The sequence below is a fragment of the Lissotriton helveticus genome, chromosome 9 (assembly GCF_964261635.1).
Source record: "Lissotriton helveticus chromosome 9, aLisHel1.1, whole genome shotgun sequence".
NCBI lineage: Eukaryota > Metazoa > Chordata > Amphibia > Caudata > Salamandridae > Lissotriton > Lissotriton helveticus.
This window is the reverse complement of record NC_136070.1, coordinates 1,143,087,425-1,143,109,724: the sequence shown is the minus strand read 5'-3', so window position 1 is coordinate 1,143,109,724 and position 22,300 is coordinate 1,143,087,425. Positions and strand designations below refer to the sequence as shown.

General features: G+C 42.4%; 1 protein-coding gene across 1 annotated transcript in view; it reads left to right on the top strand.

Annotated features, from left to right (window-relative positions):
• The window catches only part of CCDC66 (coiled-coil domain containing 66), a 275,197-nt gene extending 260,136 nt beyond the window's left edge, over positions 1-15,061 (top strand). Inside the window, exon 19 of the mRNA XM_078661583.1 lies at positions 14,551-15,061. Coding sequence (XP_078517709.1) covers positions 14,551-14,607 — 57 coding nt within the window. The 3' untranslated portion in view covers positions 14,608-15,061. The remainder of the gene's footprint in view (positions 1-14,550) is intronic.
• Positions 15,062-22,300: the final 7,239 nt, after the last annotated feature.

The window sequence follows — 22,300 nt, the reverse complement described above, 5'->3', positions numbered from 1 at the left end:
TTTCACATTTTTACTATCGGATCATGTAAGGTGCATGTGTTGCATAATGCCTTGTGACTCAATAGGCCTGCCGTAGGGGTGACTTGCACATATACTGGGGGGATTTCTGACTGAAGTCGGTCCAGCAGTTTAAACTGGTCTTCCAGCCTGTAATTGTGGGCTGGGGGTCTCATTTTACCCATGTCACACCCATGGTGGCCCAACCTGTGCTGCAATTCCTGGCGGTGACCTTCTCTCTAACTTTCATGCCCTGGATACTATTTACTAGGAACTTACAGGCACGTTAGCTTAGCCAATTGGGTATGAGCCAATTCAACATACCTGTTTAAAGATGAGGACACAGGTACCGAGGTCTGGTTATCTGTGCACTCTCGGGGTAGAAAAGCCGGCAGCATCACTCCAAAAACATTGGGGATGACCATATCAAAAGAGGCATTTCCTTACAGGGAACGATGGAAGAGTGAGGCTGGTGGAGAATAAAATAACCAGCCCAAAGCAAGGGCACCTTCCAGCAACCCACTCATCGCTCATTTTCCAAAATGCCAAATTGGGTTGTCAATAGGTGAATGAAACAAAGGAAGCACAATATGATAAACTGAATCGAGAACTGAATGTGGTGGCCATGGGAAATTAATTTTAAAGATTGAGGTGTCCATGTGTATAGTTTACAGTCAAAAACATGGTAAACCAAAATCACATACAAATGGCAGTAACATTGGTTGTAAATCAGGATATAAGGGATCAGTTCATAAATAGGACGTTGGTGTGACTACAAAAAGAGATTACACACAAGTTTATATAAAAATATCTCATACGTAGTGTATATAAAACACCAATTTTTTTGTTTGGAGCATTGCAGCATCAGCCACCCTGACTATTTCTAGTTTTGCTCCACGTTATCACCAGACTGGTTGAGGTTCAGCTGCTCGGTGTTGGTCTAATGAGTTGGGACAAAGAGTATATTACACTGGAGAAAGTACATGCTTGCTCAGCACGGGCTGAAAGTGGAGCTTTTTTCGCTACCCTATCTTTTAATGAAGGGTTGATAGTCTAGGGTCTGTCTTTTTGTTTCCTCATGTGTCGTAAAATACGCCGAAGTTTTATTTACAAGATTATGTTCTACTATACTGTACACCTCTTCCCCAAAAGCAGCTGTGCTGACCCAGGCTGACTAGTTCATCTGAGTAGGAGTGTGGCAGGAGGCCAGGGGTACTTGGAGGGCTATTGTCCACTATGTTTTTCCTGGGGCTCAATTTAAACTGGAGGAGATTGTCCCAGAACACCACGGCCCGCAGGCTTCCTAACCGTTGCGTGGCTGGGGAGCCAGTACCCCCAAAACCTTGTAGGGCAGGTAATCAGAGGTCGTTCCAGACCACCTGCCATTCCCCCCACCAGCCACATCCTCTTAAGTTTGTCCTCCGACCATCATGGGCATCCAATGCGAGTCAGGACTCTCCATCATCTACACCATTAGAGGTCGATAACATCTGACTGTTGGGTTCTCCAGATTATCCGACGGGGCTACTCCCATCCTTTGTGACTACCCCTCCACAGGCATGCAGAGGACCATAATCTCATTACTCTGCCTAGAAGTTGCGCCTCTGTAAGCCAAGGATGGTATAGAGAGGTGCTGGTGTCAGAAGTAGGCTGTGGTTATTATTCCTGTTACTTTCTGGTGCCCAAGATGGGCAGTGGCCGTCGTCCTATCCTAGACCTGCGCCGTCATGATTTCTTCTTGTATAGGGAGAAATTCAAAATGCTCACTCTCGCTCAAGTCCTGGCAGCCTGAATGGTAGCGTTGGATTTGCAGGATGCATACTTCTACATCCCTGTTCTGCCTGGTCACAGATGTGACGTGGTTCACGGTAGGCCACAAGCACTTTGTTTGCTGTGCTCCAATTTTGCCTTACCAGGGCTCCATGGGTGTTCACCAAGGTGATGGTTGTGGTTAGAGCTCATCTGCGGAGATCAGGTTTACCAGTCTTTCCCTATCTCGATGGCTGGCTGTTGAAGGGGAGCTTGTACCAGGCAGTCCTCTTCCCAACTCTAGACTATGGTAGGCATCCTGCACTCACTGGGCTAGATAGAGTATCTACCAGATAAGGCATTATCAAAAATAAGTAACTTGTTAGTTACTCCTATTCCTCAATCGAAAGCTTTTCTCCCTTGTTTGCCATTGTTAACAGTCAAACAGAATTCAGTACAACCTCTACAAGTAGAATCTGATGAATGGAAAGAAGGGGAAAGGCTAGAAAAAAAGAATCACTTAAAAATGTTCAAGGTATGTAAGTTTTCATTTGAATCACACAGCAACTGAGTGCTCTCCTACTGGAAATAGTACTGACTCTAGCGCAGGGTTATCCAAAGTCTGTCCTGAAGGGCCGGATCCATGCCAGATTTTTAGCATATCCCCATTTAGATAAATGCAGTTATCTTAAAATATGGCATGGATCCGGCCCTCCAGGACCCACTTAGGAGAACCCTGCTTTAGAGTATGTATACTCGCAAACATTTTCCCAGGGGCCAGAAAGTTTGGTCTGATGTGTGACGAGAGCCGCACTGATGCCTGTAGGGTGGTGGTTGTGCGGGGGTAGGTGTAAGGTGGGTGTGTGGGAAGCAAAGCATGTACATCTAGTGGCTGAATTGAATAGCACAATGTGGAACTTGAAAACATGGGCTGTACTTTGAGTATCACTGCTCTAGTGAGTTGTTTCTAGATAATCAACTTGCGTCTGTCCAGGTTAATCAGAACACTGATATCTTGGAGCAAAGTTTTAATCCTTGCATCAGGTTTTAAAAGGGACTATCATGTAATTAAAGCATTGATCTATCTTCATAAATAGAAAATAGTCTGCCACCATCTTTACCAATAGGGAAGCACTTCTGTGGGGCTCTTTCAAGAAGGCAAAACCACTTTAAATAGATATAATATAGTGTATCTTTTACAAGCTTACCACAGTTACATTCTTTATCTTCTGCTGAAATTGTTACTTCTGTTCCCTAAAAGGCACGATCTGTCAAAAGCGAGAGAATTTTGGTCAAGTTTAGTCCCAACAATAATTTTCAGTAACACGGATCTCTTTCATAAATATGGTTTTGAAGTACTGCCTGTTCTGTCAAAACCATTAGCAGATACCTGCAGGGTCAGGTCATTCTACTGGGTCCTATTCTACATGTCCAAATGTAACTCTGGGATCTATATTAAAAACACAAAATGCAGCTTGTACAGTAGTTGTCCAGGTCAATGTAGAAGGTAGAAAAGTGGAGGCTTTTTTAGAACAGCCTACCCTTGAGGTGAACGGGAAATATATGTTCAGGTAATGGTTACCAGGAATGTTAAGAACATAACTTAAATTCTGTATATAGTTTACCATTTTAAAGAAAGGTTTTCACTTTTCTCTTTAAACTTGGCAGAACTACATGCTGATAAAATCAACTATTTAATACATTTAAATGCAACTATGATATATCCATGGAAAATAATGGCTGGTTGAAAATGTATCAACAGAAAAATATTCTGTAATCAGAAGTCATTCATATAGCTCCAAGAAAAGGCCACGCTAACAGGGGTATAGCAGTACTTCTATCAAAGAACTATGACAGGTCATACCTTATCCTAGCAATAACCTACAATGTATTAGGACTGATTTTTCCACGCCTAAATATTTGCAGGCTAACTCTTATTATTTCACATATATATTCCTCCAGGTCAGCAACACAATGCCATTTCCGTAATGCTATATTGTTTTTCTTCTTATTTGACTTTTTTTTTTTACTTTTAACTACTTTGATGCTGGTTGAATGTTAAGACTCGCACAAATTCTCACATGTAGCTTCAGTAAATTTCTTTGCATAACGTGTAAATCGCTCTGATGCCTTCGAGTCTAGCTATTTTAGAGTCTTATATAGCATAAGACTCTAAAATACAATAATAAATAAGTATTTTCATACTAACCCATAGTTCTTATTTTATATACCGCAAAACTGAAAGGGAAAGGAAAAAAAGCCCTGGGTTAGTAATAGTGGGAGATTTCAAAGCAAAGCTGTCCAATAATACTGTGCGAATATATAAAACTAGAAGAGGCTTGGAATGCTTATAAGCTCTGCTTCAAATAAGAAAAGTTGATGTGGCATACTTCTCCTGGAGAAGTTAATTAATACTAGAGTGAATCCAGATTTACCAACCTACTCGACTAGAAGAGGTAATGCAGTCTTCTCAATAAAAGACTATGTAATCTCTACCAACGAGTTATTTAATGTAGTATCTGTAATACATTTAATATATTCAATATATAGCGATTAGCTAATACTTCAAGTTCCTCTTGACATACCACTTCAGCTTACTTCTGAATGGTCTGAGATTTGTAATGGACAGGCCGATGTATGTCCAAGAAGTGGTTGATTATATTGAACCTGTATAACGTAAATATCTTCAGCAAAATGATATTGCCATGTGTGGACTTGTCATAAGTTAGAAATGACGGCCTAATAGAGTTTGAGTCCAGCATGAAGAATATGATAATGACTATGGAAGCATAAGTGCATCAAAGAGGGAAGAAAGAACGCCAAAGATCCAATAGATTCTATATTAGCATCCAGAACAATTTCAACTGTATTCTGTAAAATGGCGGATAAAAATACAATGCATACTGACCAGAACTGCCAATATTTACACCAGGCTGCCCCAGGAAAATAGGAAAGACTCTTTTGGAGAATTGTCATTCTAAATTGTGGGAAAAAGATGAATCGGTGATTTCAATCCCACCACGGACATGGATGGATTAGATTTCCGCATTAAATGTAGCAAATACAATAATGCCCTCTCTTGTCGAAAAATCTGCGTTCTGAGGAGATCTCTCCACCAACATGTAATCAAATAGTCAATTATATAAATGGAGCAATATATTCTGGAGCTATGGGCCCATATCCGATCCTGGTAACAGTATTTGAATAAAATAAAATAACATCTTTAGAGTGAATTTCTGGCTCCTCTATATTCTTACTGCTATAAAGCTGGTAATATTCCTGACTAATGGAACAGGAGTATCAGAATACCATTGTATGAAAAGGGCTGTTGCAAAGCTCTCAGGAACTACAGTTAAGCTGTCTTTCTTGATAAGTTGGAAAGCCCCTCAACAGCCCCTTTAAAAGCCTTTACGCAGCGGCAAGACTCTTAACAGGTTCTAGAAAATTTGACCACATCTCGTCACACCTGAAAGCACTCAACAGATTGCCTTACGAAGCTAGGAATGCAGCTAAAGATGGCCTGCATCACACACATAGCCTTACACTACAAAACCCTCCTATAACTAGCCCAGAAACGTACGTTATCAGGTGGAAACAAACTCTCTAGGAGCTCTGACAATCTGCTCCTTAAACCCTCTTTCTACAGCAAGAAGAAAACATGATAGAGCATTCTCCGGAGCTGCACCAAGAATGTGGAGCTCTCTCCCCCGAGCATCAGAAGAATCGCAATGACAACATTCAAAACGGAAGCTAAAACCTTTCTGATGAGCAAATTTCTCCCTTAAATCCTTAGCATTCCTCACCCATCTTGACTCTTTAAGCTTCAACAGATATCCTTTCGACTAACCCCTCTCTTAGAGTGACCCTCTCCACTTCTTTGATCACTAAATCTGTTTCCTGAGGAAGTTACACCTTCAATTACATCCCTGCTTACATCTTACCTACTCTGCTATTCTAAACTTGTCTCTGATTCCTTGTGTGGACTTCCTTGCCAAATAAGTTTTGTTTGTACTTAAACTTGCCGTAAATGCACCAAACTAAGTACACTATGTCTACTTAGCATGTGTTTATTGAACTGTACCTATCCATTCTTCATATATGCTTGATCTATTTCTGTCTAGGACCCTACTAAACTGTCTTGACTTGTTTTACTTATTACTGTGAAGCGCTCTGATACCCTATATTTGGTCTTGTTCACGCTATATAAAACTCCAAAAATAAATATGTTGGAAAGATCTTCGTGTATAGTATTCTAGAGTAAGTACAGATTTGGACCATTGAAAAAGACGACATTCCTCATGCAGTTTTAGGGTTTAGACCTAACTGTTTGGTATTGGACAGCACTGCTGTATTACAGACTATCAATAGATTAGTATGTAGTTGCCCGAACTCGGATTGTTTAAACTGCTTTTGATAAAAAAGAAAAAAATATTTAAAATATCAAGATTTTAACTGTGTTGATAGCCCAACATTATAGGAAAAAACTCTGATTTGGGTATTCCATCTAATTTATTGAGACTAATTGCATTGCATATGCCAACTTGGTGTAAGGTACTAATGAGAGGATTAACACCAATGATAAAAAGTGTAAACAACATAAAACATGGTTGTATATGAGCACCATTTTTGTTTGTATTTGTATGATTTTGCAACTCCATTTTTAGATTTAAAGAATTCCACCCCTGAAATTAGGCACTCAACACTACATCTATCGATGTGTGCAGACTATACAGTCATTTTAGATGTATCCCCAACTGATTTGCAACGCAACCTAGAGGTACACAACTCTAATGCCAAAATACACTTCTTTAAGATTAATGTTTCTAAGACAAAGATTGTAGCCTTTAAGACTCAGAAATAATGTTAATCTTTTAACTCGGGTTTCAGTCATAAAAAACTTGACGGTAAATACATAAATATACCGTGGAAGAATTTTGGCTCATGTTTTAACTAATGAACATCTCTATAACCAATTGGGAAATAAGGCTTTAGCTCATGCTGGTGCGCTGAGCATTCTTTAGGTTCATGGGGAGGAGACATTTTAACCATCATATGAAGTTAAAGAAAAATACCCTCCACCTTGAGCTATGTCTTAGAATACACTCCTTTGGCAAATTGCTCCTTGTAAAATCTTTACAAGGGCAATATCCTGCAAATGTTTTGTACAACAAGTACAGCAATTCCTTGTTCAGGCCTTGCGTTTTGAACCTAGCCTTTCTAGTAACTATGTCCAGGCACTTGCAAAGATGGTCTGATGGGTCTATTGTTTTACTCACGCCTCAAATGAAACTCTAAAATAACTCTTTATTCAAGAAATGTTTTTGTTACTAATAAAAATATTTTATCTGTCTAATTTATTTGTATGCACCGGACACATTTGGTCGTACAACTGAATTACTTCAGCTCTGGTCTCCAGGGCAACTATGCTTATTTCTGAAAAAGGTCTATCCCTCAATTAAGCCATTGGATTGATGGCGAACTGTGTGCTAATCTTAAAACATATATAATACCTCTTGACAAAGTACTGTTTTAATCCGGCCCAACTAAATCTGCCATTCTTTCTCTATCAGTGTCAGGTGACCAATATTAACAATGAACTATGTAATCTGCCTCTTCGAGCACTAACAGGGAAATGGGCAGAACAGACTCTCAAAGGTGCACCTCTGTCGAGTTGGTAAACAATAACTGTATTGTATTATTGTTCAACGCTGGCTGCACCAAGGAGACGGTGTATAAATCCAATATTTTTGTAAGATATAATACATTTCTTGATGGTATAATGTTGCCTTCAAATGAACAACTGTTCTAATATCGGTTTAAAATTTGTAAAAGTTTTTTTGAAAATATTGTAACTGTAAATATACACGCCACAGAGAATTTTGTGTATTTAATATTGTTTGTTATACATAGACTTCTGAAGGACAGATAAAGTAAATTGTAAATAATCTTGAAACATTAAACTACATGATGGTCAGAACGCAGCCAAGTATGTGCTCTGATCATTAGCAGAACTCTTTGCACTATTGTTGAGGCATGCCTGGATGCACGCAGCTGGTTGTTGTAGAGACATGCAAGTATTCTTAGTGGACATACCCTTGGGTGGCTCCAGGCTATTTGGAGAAAAGGCAGATTCAGCACTAAAATGCTTCAAAAGGATGCTTGCGCCACAGCACGATCTTTGTGGCTATTGACACTAACTAAGCACTATCCCCATCCGAACAGAAAATTCTGAGGCTATTCCAGGGGGGCAAGCTTGCAAACACCACCAAACCATCATTCTAATCTGTAATGCAGCCAGTGCTTAATTTGAGACGGTGGGGGCACGAGCACCTAATTTTGGGATCAGCAGTTAGTTTTGCTTATAAGAGATTTAACCGAGTGCAAGAGTGGAAATCGTACATGACGGAATCAAAAGATGCCAAAACGGTTACAACAGAATGTCGAAACCTCCAAGAGTGTCTGGTAGTGTATTAAAGAGTATTAGCCACACCAATGTTTAATTGCCCTGGTCGCCGGCTTATGAGCAGAGCTTCGGGCACTGGCACTCTTTCTTTCACAAGTGAAGTACTGACTGCAACAAACAACCTAATTCATACATGCCAATCCTGCTGATTCAGGTGGAAGACTACCGATTTCAAGGCTCTTCTCCTGCCTTCTGATACCTGCATGCATAAAACCTGATTGCTCAACGGGCTTCTGCAGACAGGGACTGGTCTTGTGTGACTCAGAGTATGCACTGCCAGTAAACCTGCTCCCGCAGGCCAGTGCACAACATTTATGTTATACTCTCCCATGCCTGCTGCAGCGCTTTCCCCATGTTCCAGACAGGTAAAAAATAAAGGGCCAGAAGGACGACTATGACAATTTGCAACTTGCAAATTGCGCTCGATTGCGAGTCACAATTTGTGAATCGCAAAATGCCATGTACAACGGTGTCTGAGGCACTGTTTGTGATTCCCAATGGGGTTGCAAATTGCATGCCTCATGAATATTAATGAGGCACCCGCAATTTGCGACCCCATTGGGAGTAGCTGGCCCTCCCAGGGATGTTGGCCTGCTGGGTTCAGCAGACCTCCCATGTCTGGGACTGCTTTTAAATAAAGCAGTTTTTTTTAATGCAGGGTTTTCATTTCATTTTTTTAAGGGCAGGTAGTGGTCCCTGGGACCACTGTCTGCCCCTAAAAAATATTTTCCTCTGCGGTTGCAAAACTTTCATACATGGGGTGGATAGTCGCTATTAGGAAGGGACACCCTTGAAATGTCCCTTCCTAATAGTGAGTTGCAATTCTTATTTAGCGAGTCGCAAATAAATTGCGACTCACTAAATATGAATTGTACATGGCCCTATTCATTTTTGCATGCGCAAACTAGTCGCTCACCCGTTTGCGCATGCAATTTAGGGTAGTACATCTGGCCCAAAGTGTGTTTGCATTTCTGATATCCGACCTTGCAGGAGCACACTTTCAAATCCTATCCATGACAATAGACATGATTAAGGCCTCGTCCTCAATAGAAGTCAACGGGCGAAATACATTCTCCCAATTCTTTTATTTTTTTAAATCTCCCACTTTCCGCGTCTAAAATGTTGGCATGTATTGCTAACAGTTTTGAGGCAGCAGATGGAACAACGGCACAAACCATTCAAATCAGCAGGGACCACAATCTTCCAACTGTTACTCCTCTGCAGCGTTTACCAAGTTACTTCAGTTTGCTCCCTCAAGCTTATGCCTGACCGTAGTAAGTAGAATACGACCTTTCCTACCTGGATGGGATCCATCATATCTGACAGCGGGTCTCACAGCTTGTTCAAAGGGGCTACATCCTGCCCTTCATCTTTTTCTGCAACAGGGGACTTGTGGAGGATCTCTCTCTGCACTCCTGACCCAGGAACACAGCCTTCTGTTGCCCAAGGGTTCCATCTTGTGGGCACCAAACATGGAGAAGTAATAGAGATGCTATTCGCTTTACTACCACTTTCTGAGGACCTTTGCCCGCTGAATATCTTTCTGAAGAAAAACAGGTTCAGAATGCTTACTCTGTTTTAAACTCTGTCAGCTATAGAGCCAGGAGATTGAATAGTGTCTTTGGACATGCAGGGCGTGTGTTTCCATACACCTTTCCTGCAGTCCCACAGGTGTTACATGTGGTTCACGACAGGCCAGGAACACTTTAAATTTACTGTGTTCCTCTTCAGCCTTACCTTGAGTTTTCAAAAGAGTGATGTCCTTGGTTACTGCCCATCTTTGAAGGTGGAAGTACCTATACCATCATATTGATGACTGGCAGCAAAAGGCGGACTTGCCTTGTCAGTCATAGGCCACCTCTAACAAAGTCTTGATATCATAGGGTTTCACTTTACCAAGCCAGACTCCAACCTGATCCCTGCTCAAAGACTCCCGTTCATTGTGGCAATTTCTAACATGATGGTTTTCGGTGCCTTTCATCCGCCGCAGTAACTTGAATACATTCAAGATGTGGTCATGATGTTTCAGCATCACTCCTGGGTTTTGGTGAGAATGGTTGTTAGGCTTCTTGGTCTCCCAGCCCTGTGCATCCTTCTCATCCAGAATGCCAGGTGGCATATGCAGAACCTGCAGTGGAACCTCTAATCCCTCTGTGTCTAGAATGCATCTCCAACTCTTTTCAGAGCTTGAGAGACATGGTGCAGGATTTACTGTGGTGGCAGATGGACGCCGGCCTGACCTGTGATATGCCACTCTCCCTCCACCACTTTGAATGTATGTAGAGGAAAGATGTATCCCTGCTCGTTTGGGGGGAGCCATTTGGGAGAGGTAGAGCCCAGGCCTCTGGTCTGTGAAAGCCTTCCTGCCATTTGTCAAAGGGAGGTTGGTGCCAGTACTCAAACAGCACAACCACCAGGTGATACTGCAACAAGGATGGCAGAGTAGAAATCCTGGCTGTTGTGCCAGAAGACACTGTGCCTCTGTAGGTAGCTGGATCAGCTGAACATCTGGTCGCTAATCACCTGATGTGGGTCTCTGAATACCAGAGCTAAGAAGTCGATGTCTTGCAGGCTATAGTTGGTGTCTTCATCTCAAGATGGTGCAGGACGTCTGTGATCTGGCTAGATCATTGAACGTACAGCGTTAATAGTTCTTTGTGCTGAATTTCTGCAATGGCACTTTTTAAGAGATACACTTGGATGGAATGGACTAGGAGAGTGTGATACCCAATGTCCCTGAGCCTAAGCATTTGTCCTTCCGTTACACTCACACTTCAAGAGGACCTCCTGTCTCCGCAACAGGTCATGGTCCTTCATCCGAGTCTTCACAACCTACAACCCCATCCCTGGAGTTTGAGCAGTGTCATCTAAATGCATTTGACTTGCTGACTGTGGTCGATGTCATCCTCGCGGTTGGACGCCCTTCAACGAAGCCAATCTACGTAGATTTCTGAGAAGAATGTAACAGTGATCTCGTACAATGCAAATGTTCTTATTTTATTTTTTCCGTTCTTTCATTACCCAGTAAGGACTTGCAATGAGCACAGTGAAAAGTTTTATTTATTTTCTCTGTTTCTCCCTTTCTGTGTTTACCTGACTAACCGTTTGTGTTTAAGTCGCCGGTTGTGATGAGGTTTTTTTAAAGGTTTGACTTGCACGTTTCCCCCCAGACCATTTGTTATGCCTCCATGGGACCCGAAGTTCGTCATGACATTTCTCATGTGCACGCCCTTCAAGACTTTATTCAGCTGTTCCTTAAGGCACTGGCCATTCCACCAAGGCCACTGCAGTGGCACTGGCAAGACTGGTACCTATTCTAGACATCTGCCAGGCTGCGACTTTGGTGTCTGTGAACATGTTCAAGAAATACAATTGCCTAGTCGGTTAGGTCTAGCTAGAATGTCACTTGGCGTGCTCTGTTGTGCAGGACTTTTTAATCTGAGCCCACTGCCCATCTTTGGGGAGTACTGCTAAGGTATATTTCTCAAGATGCAGTATCTGCAATTAGAAATATCCATCAGAAGAACAAATTACTTGCATTCAATAATGCTCTTACTGGTGTGTGCTCTATCTTACTGCAGATTCCTCACTTCCATGCTGCCTCCTCATTCTGTGGAGTGGCTTTTTGATTCTAAAAAATGTCCCAAGTTATTGATCAACAAACTGTTACTAATAATTGTTCACTCTGTCTGAGGGAGAGGGAAGGGGAAAGAGAGGAAAATGATTGCACGTAGGAGTGGCACTTGAACGTACTCTGTCACTTCTGGAATAGTGTGAAGCTAACGGAGAGCTGCAATACGCCACCTAGTGATGTGCGGGAGCTACAAAAATCTGGGGAATATTCTAAGGTGAGAAATCTAAACTTCGAGTATCCACCAGAAGGAGAGTAACCGAAGGTAAGTAACTTGTTTATTTGGCTGTAAATACTACAGAGGGAAATGTGAGAATCTATAAAGGGACAGAGGGGGGTTAAGCAACTGACAGGGAGATAGATGAGACTTATTAGAAAGGTAGAGCTCAGAGGGACAGGTAGGAAACAAATAAGAAAGAGGGAACTGAGAGTGGGTGACATGCGCAGATATGGCAACTTACGAAACATTTACACTGTGTGAGGAGGGCGGGAGGGACCCTTAAGCGGGCGTGGCTTGGTGGCAAACACAGCCTGATGGTCTTTAAATTCACTACCTTTCTCCTTCAGCACCAAAACAAGGTTCAGAGGCTGCTGCTGATGTCCTGGAGAGGTGTCCCGCCCCGTAAAGGATATCGGCTGCAAAGAACCTCCAGAATGTTAGATGGAAACGTGCTGTATTCAGGGGTTTCCAGCAAATTGTGTGCACATTATGATATTGACTCCTCATTGAGTGGCTGTGTGATGGAGCAGATATCCGGCGACTCAGTGGCACCATTTGGGTTGGAAGGTCTGTGTGTGAGAGACTAGTGGGAGTCTGTTCAGAGAGAAGGAGATTGAGAGAGACTTACGTAAGAGATGCAAAAGACAATAGTGAGAGAGCACAGAGAAAAAGAGACGGGTGTGATACGTGGGCAAAGTCAAGAGACATGTTAGAAAGACTAGTGAGAGCGATGGGAAAGCTACAGAGTTTATACAAGTAGAGAGTGAAATAAAGTGGTGATTAGGAGACAGACCGGTTAGAAAAAGACAGCTGGTGGAGACAAGTGAGGTGGATAGAGTAAGAGGTGGGAGACAGGTGACACAGGTGTAAAAGAAACAGATGAGAGATCAAGTGAGTGGAAGACGTGGAATATTAGATCAGTGAGAAATACTCTGTTGAGATAAAAAGATGGATGAGGGAGTTAATGAAAAAACATACAGGGGAGGGTGACAGTAGGTCGAAAGTCCTGTGACAGCATTTCCCACAACCCCTGGCATTTTGATGAATCAATGTCCATAATATGTGAGTGGCCAAAACGTATGGTGAACCTGCTCATGATAAACAATATCCAAAGCTATAGTGGTTGAAAACATTTAATTCATTTTGTGTGTATCTCACAGTTAGTAATGTATTTGTTACCTCCTCCTAAAAGACTTAATGCTTATTCACATGTAGAGAGCCAGCATCTTTGGTTTTCTCGAGACGTCTTGGAAATACATTGGGCAGTAAAGTGTGCACATCTTTTTGCAACCACTTGTCATTGAATTATTTTTCCAATGATTGGCTAGGAAAGTCTATATAACTTATGCTGTAGCCACACCCTTAGATGTTAGCCGCTCGATCGTTCCGAACATCATTCTGGACGGGAAACGTCTTTTTGGACGAAGCTGGAATCACGCTGTGCCAACACAGTGCCGGTAATAGAACGAACGTGGCATTATCATGCATTTTAGCATGCAAGTCATAACAACGCCTTGCATTTACGGGGGCGCATTGGTGGAAAGGTGTTGGATTTAAATTGTTGCGCAGACTGGAGATGTAATAGTAAATTAAACTATTCCAACATTCAGCACCCCCTCCCCTCCCAAGGCTAGTTGTTAAAACGACTTGTGTGCTGAAAAAATGCGTCCTAAAGACACATTTGTACTAAAGACAGTTTCAGAACGAATGCGTCCTAAACGCAGGCGGAATACTGTCATACATTCGTTCTGGACAGTTCGGTCAATTAATTGATTACTCCATACTTTTTTATGATAATTAAGACCACATTAATGTTTGTGGGCGTTGTTAAAGGGAGAGAACAGAGCAATATCCAGTTTCATGCCAGCGTGTAATTAGGTATAGCCAAGTTGAGACTAGTGGTGTAAGGCACTGTACTGGAGCAAGCTTGTACGTTCCCTACTCACATGTACAAATACAGCATCTCATGCCAAGTGCAGTTACCTTCCAGGCCTGCTTGAAACGGAGGGTCCCCCCTTCCGTTGGGAAAGTGCAAGAGGAAGGACTAAGATCTCTTAAATCACTAGTTGCAACATTTTGGGGAAGAGTCTTTGGTAAATCTTTCTTTCAGTTTTGTTATTTTAATCATTGACCAGCACCTTGAGTGGCAGTCGGTTTTAGTTATATTGTAGCTCAATTGTTTTTAAATTTGTACTTGCATCATCATGTCTTTGCTTAGGTTATGTAAACTCTTCACAAAAGCAACTCATTGTTTCCCTTCCTATTCCACCTCCGAAATTCATTGCATATGCAGTTTGGCTTAATAAAATGACACCAAAACAATCCAGGTTGATTGTAAGAAGAAGCTTATCTTCAGAAAAAGCGAGTTACAAATATTGTTTGTGTTGCAGCAAAATACATTTATAGTTAATAGTCGCAGTTGGTACATACAACGACATGTCTTACGTTTCTTTACTCGATTATTTACTTAATACAAGTCTTGTTTTTTAGGGTCTCCTGCAGAAGCAGAAGGAACTGGAGACGTGCCTAATTCCCGACGTGAACTAAGATCCGTCCATTTCAAAAAGCTACTGGTTCTTTAGCGAGTGGTGGAAAAACTCATGCTCTTCAAATGAATCTTATTTTCAAATACAGCACTTTAAAGGAAAGCCTTGACGAAGAACTCTATTTAAATGCTTTCAGAGAAACACTGCTGCATAATTTATACCGACCTGTAGTGTATGCAATTATTTCTGAATTGAAAGAGTACATTTTGGACAAGTAAAGTGTATATTGTGCTTTATTACTTTTATATATTTGTTTCGTGTTTGTTGTATGGATGCTGCTATGTTAAAAACGAAACCGTGTCATAAATTCTGTTTAAATGTCCGTTAATCCTGTGTTACATTTTTATTTTTGTGACTTAATGTTTTGTAGATTTTTTTTTTTACCTGAACTAATTTAACAGTATTTAATATGCATTTCATTTTAGTAAAAAAATAAAATAGTACTGTGTTTTGAAGTGTGGTTGCTTCAATTTGCACGTGGTCCGTAATTTGCCAAAGGTTATTTCTACGGAGTAAATAAAAGGGTGAGAAATGTTTGCCATAACAAATTGATCTGTAGATTGGGTTGATATCATTTGTCTATGTTTTAGTGTGTGATTATGGAAAACATGCATTGACCTTACATTGAAACATTTGTATTGGTTTGAATGTTGTAACAGCAAATCTAAGAGGAGTAACCCAGAGACATGCCCAACTAAAGAGTTAAAGTGGATAATTTGAGATTGGATTTCGAGTCATACAAATATTTATGCTGTTAAACATAGAGGACTACTGGTTTAAGTTATTTAAATAAAAGGCATCTGTTATGTTGGTTAAGCAATATGACCTATGAAAAATCAAGTTTCGCCCAACGCGAAACAATCGTTTTCTCTGCAAATATTAACCAGCCACAGAGAACAATGAATTTGTTTCTAAGGTAAGTTTCTGATTTTACAAAGATTGTACTTGTACATCATTGCCATTGTAGACAGAATCTTATAATGATAGACTGTGTTTATGTTTCTATTTACGTGAAGACGAAATACGTTTTATAGAAATGGGAAACAGTTATTAGCGAACACTTGGATAAAATCCAGTTTTTGCCATTTACTTTGGCAATGCTTACTTAAGGAACATTATGTAATTTTCAATTCATAATGATGGTATGCAAGCACTTCATTAGGTCATGTGTATAGTTTAAAAAAAAGAAAAATCCAAAGTAATTTTGCACAGCAAAGGGATAAATAGCAGCAAGGTATGTGACTAATTTCTGTTACCATTTCCTTTTCCATCATCCATCTGCACAGCAAGTGACATCAATGAATTTCCCATCATCCATCTACACAGGAAGAGACATCACTCCTCTTCCCTTCGAGGACCTACTTAATGGCTGCCATTATGTGTGTGAGCAGCGGGCATGCTGGTGGTGCGCCAAAGGCAAGCCTGCCTTTACCCACCCACGCATGGATGGCACTCAGCACCAGAACTCTGATCCTCTCTTTGCTACCCTGCTGTGACCTTCCACCCCTCAACCCAGGCCACAGCTCCACACGCTACTGCTCATGCACAACAAAGAGGTAGCATTCTCCTGCGCATCCTAAACGTTTTCATGCACTTACTCTCAAACACTCACCGCACCGACCGCACCAAACACCCCATTCTGGACAGTCACACAGTTCGGAAACCACCAAAAAACACTCCATACTCACATGCATATGCTACTTAATCATCAAACCCATCACAGAGATCTGGGACTTCTGCATGACTGTGCCCCCGGCCTACTTTATCCTCACAGAAACCTGGCTGAACCCTTGATCTTCACTTGACATTGCTACAGTCATCCCCCCCTGCCTACGAGATTGACTGGCAAGACAGACTGCTCAAGCCCAGAGGTGGAATCGCCATCATCCACAAGAACACTATCAACTGCACCACATCCACACGTCGAGCTCCAAATCACAGCCAACTTCACCCTCATCTACAGACCACCAGGACCGCGCATCAACTTCACCAATACGGACTTCGCATTCTCTATACCTCATTTGCTACCTCTCTCGTTACACCCTAAGGAGAGACCTGAACTTACCAACCCAACTCGAGAGCACTCGCTGAAGATCTTGGAGGACGTGAGTAAAGGGACCTACCCACATTTCCAGACACCACCTGGACCCTATTTTCCCAACTTCAGCAACGTCTGAGTCGATGAGCACACACCAGATCCCTTGACAAACAACGCCTGTCAAGTTCAACATCCCTGTCCCTGTGCAACATACACACACCACTGCCAGACGAAAATGGGAAACCATCACTGACAAGGACTGGATCACCGCTCTCAACACTCCCTGACCTAAACTCAGCAACAGCCTCCCCAAATCCATCAAGAATGTCAACAATTGAATCACCTCCTGTGCAGTCTCCCTGCTCCTGTGCGCCTCGCCCCCCCCCCCATGCAGACACAACTAGATACACCAGGCCATTTGGTACATGGAGGAATTCAGACTGATGAAACACCTCTGCAAACAACTGGAACACAAATGGAGAATGAGCCAGAACCATGCAGACTGGAACATGTTCCAATCCACCCTAAGGCGCTCCAACAAAATGATCGGGACCACCAATCTCACTGCTTTGCCGAACAGCAATGATGCCAGCACTAACAGAAGCAAAGAAATCCTTGCCATTATGGAAGATTTCCCCTCACAATTTCCCACCTTCAACTCTATCACTCTCTCAAAGGACCTCTGCAACAATCTCTCTCAATTCTTTAGCAACAAAAACATCACCATTTACAGTAACTCAGCATGCAACCTGACAGACCTTGCCAAACGCCTCCAGATCTTAACTAAAGAACCAATGCTAACCACATGTCCTGGATCTTTGCGGCGTTTGGATGCGAAACACATGGGCTTACAGATTTATCGATAAGTGTACTGCTCCGGAACACCTTGGACGGACGATTTAGTCTCTCTTCCATTAGACATTTTATGACAGGAAGAACTACTGCTACTTTCCTGGTCACGCATTTGACTTTTTAACCAAGTAAGTTTCCCTAGCTTAAACGTATGATCGGCTAGCCTTTGTGGGGAGGACTCGCTCTCCCTACAGTTACCGGAATTAATTTGTGATTACACCGAGAGCCTACGGGTACACTTGGTTCAGCATTTCCAATATAGACTTTTAACGCTCATTCCAATTGTCTCTGTCCTGATGATGACCGCAAGTCCTGACAGCGGTTGAAACACCGTCGACGCTTTTGTGGCTGATGAATTTTAGAGGGCACATAATCACTGTATATGTTGTATCCCTTCTTTTAGAACACCAATTTTGTTTGCCACTTGTTTGGTTTTGTGTGTATGGTTTGCATTTCCATAAACCAGCAAATATTTATTGAGCGTATTATTTTATAATAAATTTTGTGATACTTTTCCAAATTTGGTGATTGATAGTTTTTTGATTTATATCTTTCTGAACAAATTCTTGTACTCCCCTCCCCTCTTCGGTTTTCTCCCCCCTTTTTCCTCTTTTTGTTTTTCTAATTCCTTATTGTTGAGAATAAGAAAGGTATTGGATCTTTCTAAATTTGTGATTTGTTTTGTGCTTCCTGAACTGTTGTTAGGAATAATTCAACCACATGGTCTGTCATTACCCCAGAATAAACCACTGCCACCATGAAGTATATCGTCTCAGGACCCTCATCGGCCTCCTCTACCTCACCACACCACACCTACCCCAGAGGTGTCATGACAACCTTCATCCCTCACAGGCATGTGTCGAAGTTCCAGAGTAAGTCCACCATGAGGGGTGCCTGGACAGGTCGAGTTTGCCAGTGGCGACAGTCACACACAAGATGAAGCCCCCAGGAGGGACCAAGAGACTGGAAGGAACCGTTGAGTATATACGAATTACAAGGCAGAATACACTATACAAGAGTAACTGCCTTAAGTATGTTTGAATGGTATAATTAAGCACTCCATGGTGTCATTCTGCCCTACATATCCAAGTATGATGTGAATGAGCACTCCCATGCGCATATACAGCATGCACTCTGCAAGCGCTCCATGAACAGCATTCCATTGCGCTTATACCCTGTTGTGAAGGGTTTCTGATGTGGCTTCATGAGACTCTGAGATCTCGGTGGCCACTTTGGGCGCTAAAGGGCATAAAAGCCACGCCCAGTCGACCGCATCCTTGCTAGGCAATCAATACCTCCTGGAATGCGGTCCATTGTGCCTTCTGTCCCGCTCCCACTCAGCGGCCTACAAAGGATCGACGTCCTGATTTCGCAGACTTCACCAGGGGAGCTTCTCCAGTTCCAAGTGGAATCCTGGACACCAGTGCCGCAACCCGAGTTTGCCACTGCAACCTAGCAGCACTGTGAGAAGACTACAAATAGGCAATGCATGCTCATGCAGGCGGAGCCTAATAGTTGTCTTACACATATCAGAGTTAGCTGGTACATCACTTGAAAGTTGGAAGTTACACCTTTTAGACATTGTTGAGTAATTGAACTTGCAAGGCAAGGTGCCACTCCAGAGCGAACCGTATAGACTGCAGGACAGCAGCAGGCTGTTTATTATTTAATTCATGCCCCCATTCTCTTGGGTGCGCTTCTTGGCGAGCAGTATTTCTGTTCCCCCTTAGAACACCAAGGAGAGGGGTTGGACTGTCTTCAATCATAGCGCCTTCTGGGACGGATCACCAGGTTAGTGCAAGGTTTGTGTGTCTTGGCTTCTAACAAAAGGACTGCAACCCATCAGTGCTATGCTCACACCCATTCTGATTGCCTCCACCTCTTCCGTGAACTTCCCTGATGCTTGGAAACATGCAACTGTCATCCAGTCGTTGGAAAAATAAAACCTCTGCGGACACGCTGTTTTCTGCCCGCATCTGAATCCTGTAACACTGACCAGATATTTGCTGCCAGGGGAAGGCTCCGCCGAATTAAATCACCCAAGGGCTGTTGAGACCCACCGCCGCCTACCTCCCACCATCCTGCTGTCTCATCACATCCGACAGCGGGGCCGCCGAGCGGAGCGAGGCGAGGGGCTGCCTACAACTCCCGGCAGCCCTCGAGGTCTCCAGCCACACCCCCAGCACGCCGCGCCAGGAGGCGCATAAAGGGCGTCATCACTCCCCCTCGCGGGACGTGGGCGAAGCCTGGGCCAAGGGTGGGCCCGTCTTAGCCCGTCAAAGACCGGAGGAGACTGGGCTGGGCCCACCCCCCTAACACCCATTGTCAGGTAATACAATCCTATAAAATCACCAACGTGCTTTTTGGGTTAAATTTTCCATAATGTCTACAAGAGGCTTGAGGAGCAAAACGCGGAAAAACACGACGATATCCACTGGCCCTATAGACCAATTTATCAGCAAGGTGAATCAAACCATAGACCACACTGTAATGTTGTCACAATTGAAGACGACAACGGAACTAATTACAACCATATACATCAAAATAAATCGGAGCCATCGCAAGCTAGAAATCCGAATAACGACAAGTTACAATTAGCTCTAATAAAAGAAATAGAGAAAATAATCAATCATCAGCTTCAACCTATTCAAAAAAGTTTAGAGTTGATAGAAAAACAAGTAGCAATTTTAGTTGCTTTCTCAAAAAAAACCTACAAACTCTAGTCTACAAGTTGTACCAACATCGGTTGAGCCTTTAGCCCAAACTGGAAATACACAAACTGTTAACAACCCAACACAACCAGTAAAAAATACTATCACAACAAATACTCAAAACCTAAAATCAGGTCAATCAGCGAATAATTAAAAAAATCCAACTCCTTTAATCAATACTAAGTCTTCTCAAGAACTCTCAAAATCATTATCCACTACTCAAAATCAACCACCAGTAAGTGCTCCCTCAGATAAAGCTCCCCCAGTTAACTCATCTCCTAGACCATCTGCATCTTTAATTCCACAGCCCGACCGCATACAAAGGCACTCCAATAAACCAGAACGAACAAAATCAAGATGGACTAAACCAGTAAACCTCCCTCCAGAGGCTGCACCATTTGTAGTCATCCTAACAGGGGTCCCAGAACTAAGCAATAACACTGACGAACCAATTTGGTCCCTGCTAAACAAAACCCGGCACTGGTTGTATAACAATAGACCCAACCATCCCAATAACAACACAAGGATTACTACGGTCAGAAGGGTCCCATGGATAGGCTACCAACCAAAAACTATCCCTGGCGACTGTATAATAGTCAATCTTGTAAATCCCCGTGCAGTGGATTATATTTGTTCCTGGGATCCATTGGAAGGTAGTGGTAGAATAAACACTAAACCCCTATCCTTTTTTTTATCCCCAACAAGGTCATCGGGTTGAGGACCATAATTGGTCCTGGAACCAGTACGATCAAAGAAGCAGGAACCAAGGTGATTGGGGCTTTGGTAACAATCACAGGAGCAGATTTCGAGGAGAATGGGGGAACGACCAAAATGTCCGAGACGACTGGAATATTCACGGTAGCAGGGCACAGCAAATACCACAGAGGGAACAATGGGCCGGAATACCAACCTTTAACTCCTACAGTTGCTTGGAGATGGTCGACTGACCACCACCACAGATCTTAGCTAGTCTTCCCTCAAGTAAATCGTCCGACAAAGAACATTACACCCATAGTATTAACTCAAACGAACCAACTAAGATGGAAAAAACTCGAACGGATGTTACAAAGACACAGGTCCTACAACGTCCCTCTAAGGTTAACACGAGATAGTCACCAATTCTACAATCTCACCAAAATCGTCAGCCAATAGCCTCAAATATGACAACCGATTTATATCCAACTCTATGTGAAGAAATAACTCCTCAGATTGTGACACCCACAACAACTCCAGAGAACTCCGACAAGAGGGTGCTTTTCTGGAACATAGCGGGTTTCGCGACCAAACAAGCAGAAACAAGTTTCCTTGAACTGATAGAATCAAACAACGCTATCTGTCTACAGGAGACATGGTTAAATAACCCAATCCACCTACTGTGATACAAAACGTTCTTCTCCCAAGCAATAAGATCAATTTCAGGGAGAAGCAAAGGAGGATTAACAGTATATATTTCTAACCTCTGGCCATGTCACGAAACAACTCCGACAATACTACATCAAAATTATCAGATTGTCAATCTCCAGGGAATCAATCGTGAGGTCTATACCATCATTAATTTCTATAACAACATGAATACGATGGAGTGGTCTAAGACCCTAAATGAAATTTTGAACCAGACCAATGATCTTAAATTAAAGTATGCTAAGGTTCCTCACACAATAATCTGGGGAGGAGATTTCAACCTTCACATATGCAAGGAAAACAACAACTTCATCTGTGGGACTCCCGATGAACATGGAAATTGTCTTACCCACTTCTCCCACACTATGGAAGGTAACAACATGCAAGCTATCATGGCTGAATTAGATATGGGCTTTGCCAACCTATTAAAACATCCCATGACTCAATTCACTCCCACCTTTCACGGAAGAGGTCTCGAAACTTTGATTGATTACATATTAATAAAGCTACACGTATCAAGACCTTTGAGGTGCTCAATAACGTACTCAGTGATCACTTTCCATTAAGACTAACGTACCAAGAACTGATTCACCGAGAGAATAAAGATAAGGTGAAACTCGGAATGCTCAATCAGGAAGCACTAACATTGGACAGACTTAATGGGTTCACCCTTAAATGGAGCACAATGGATC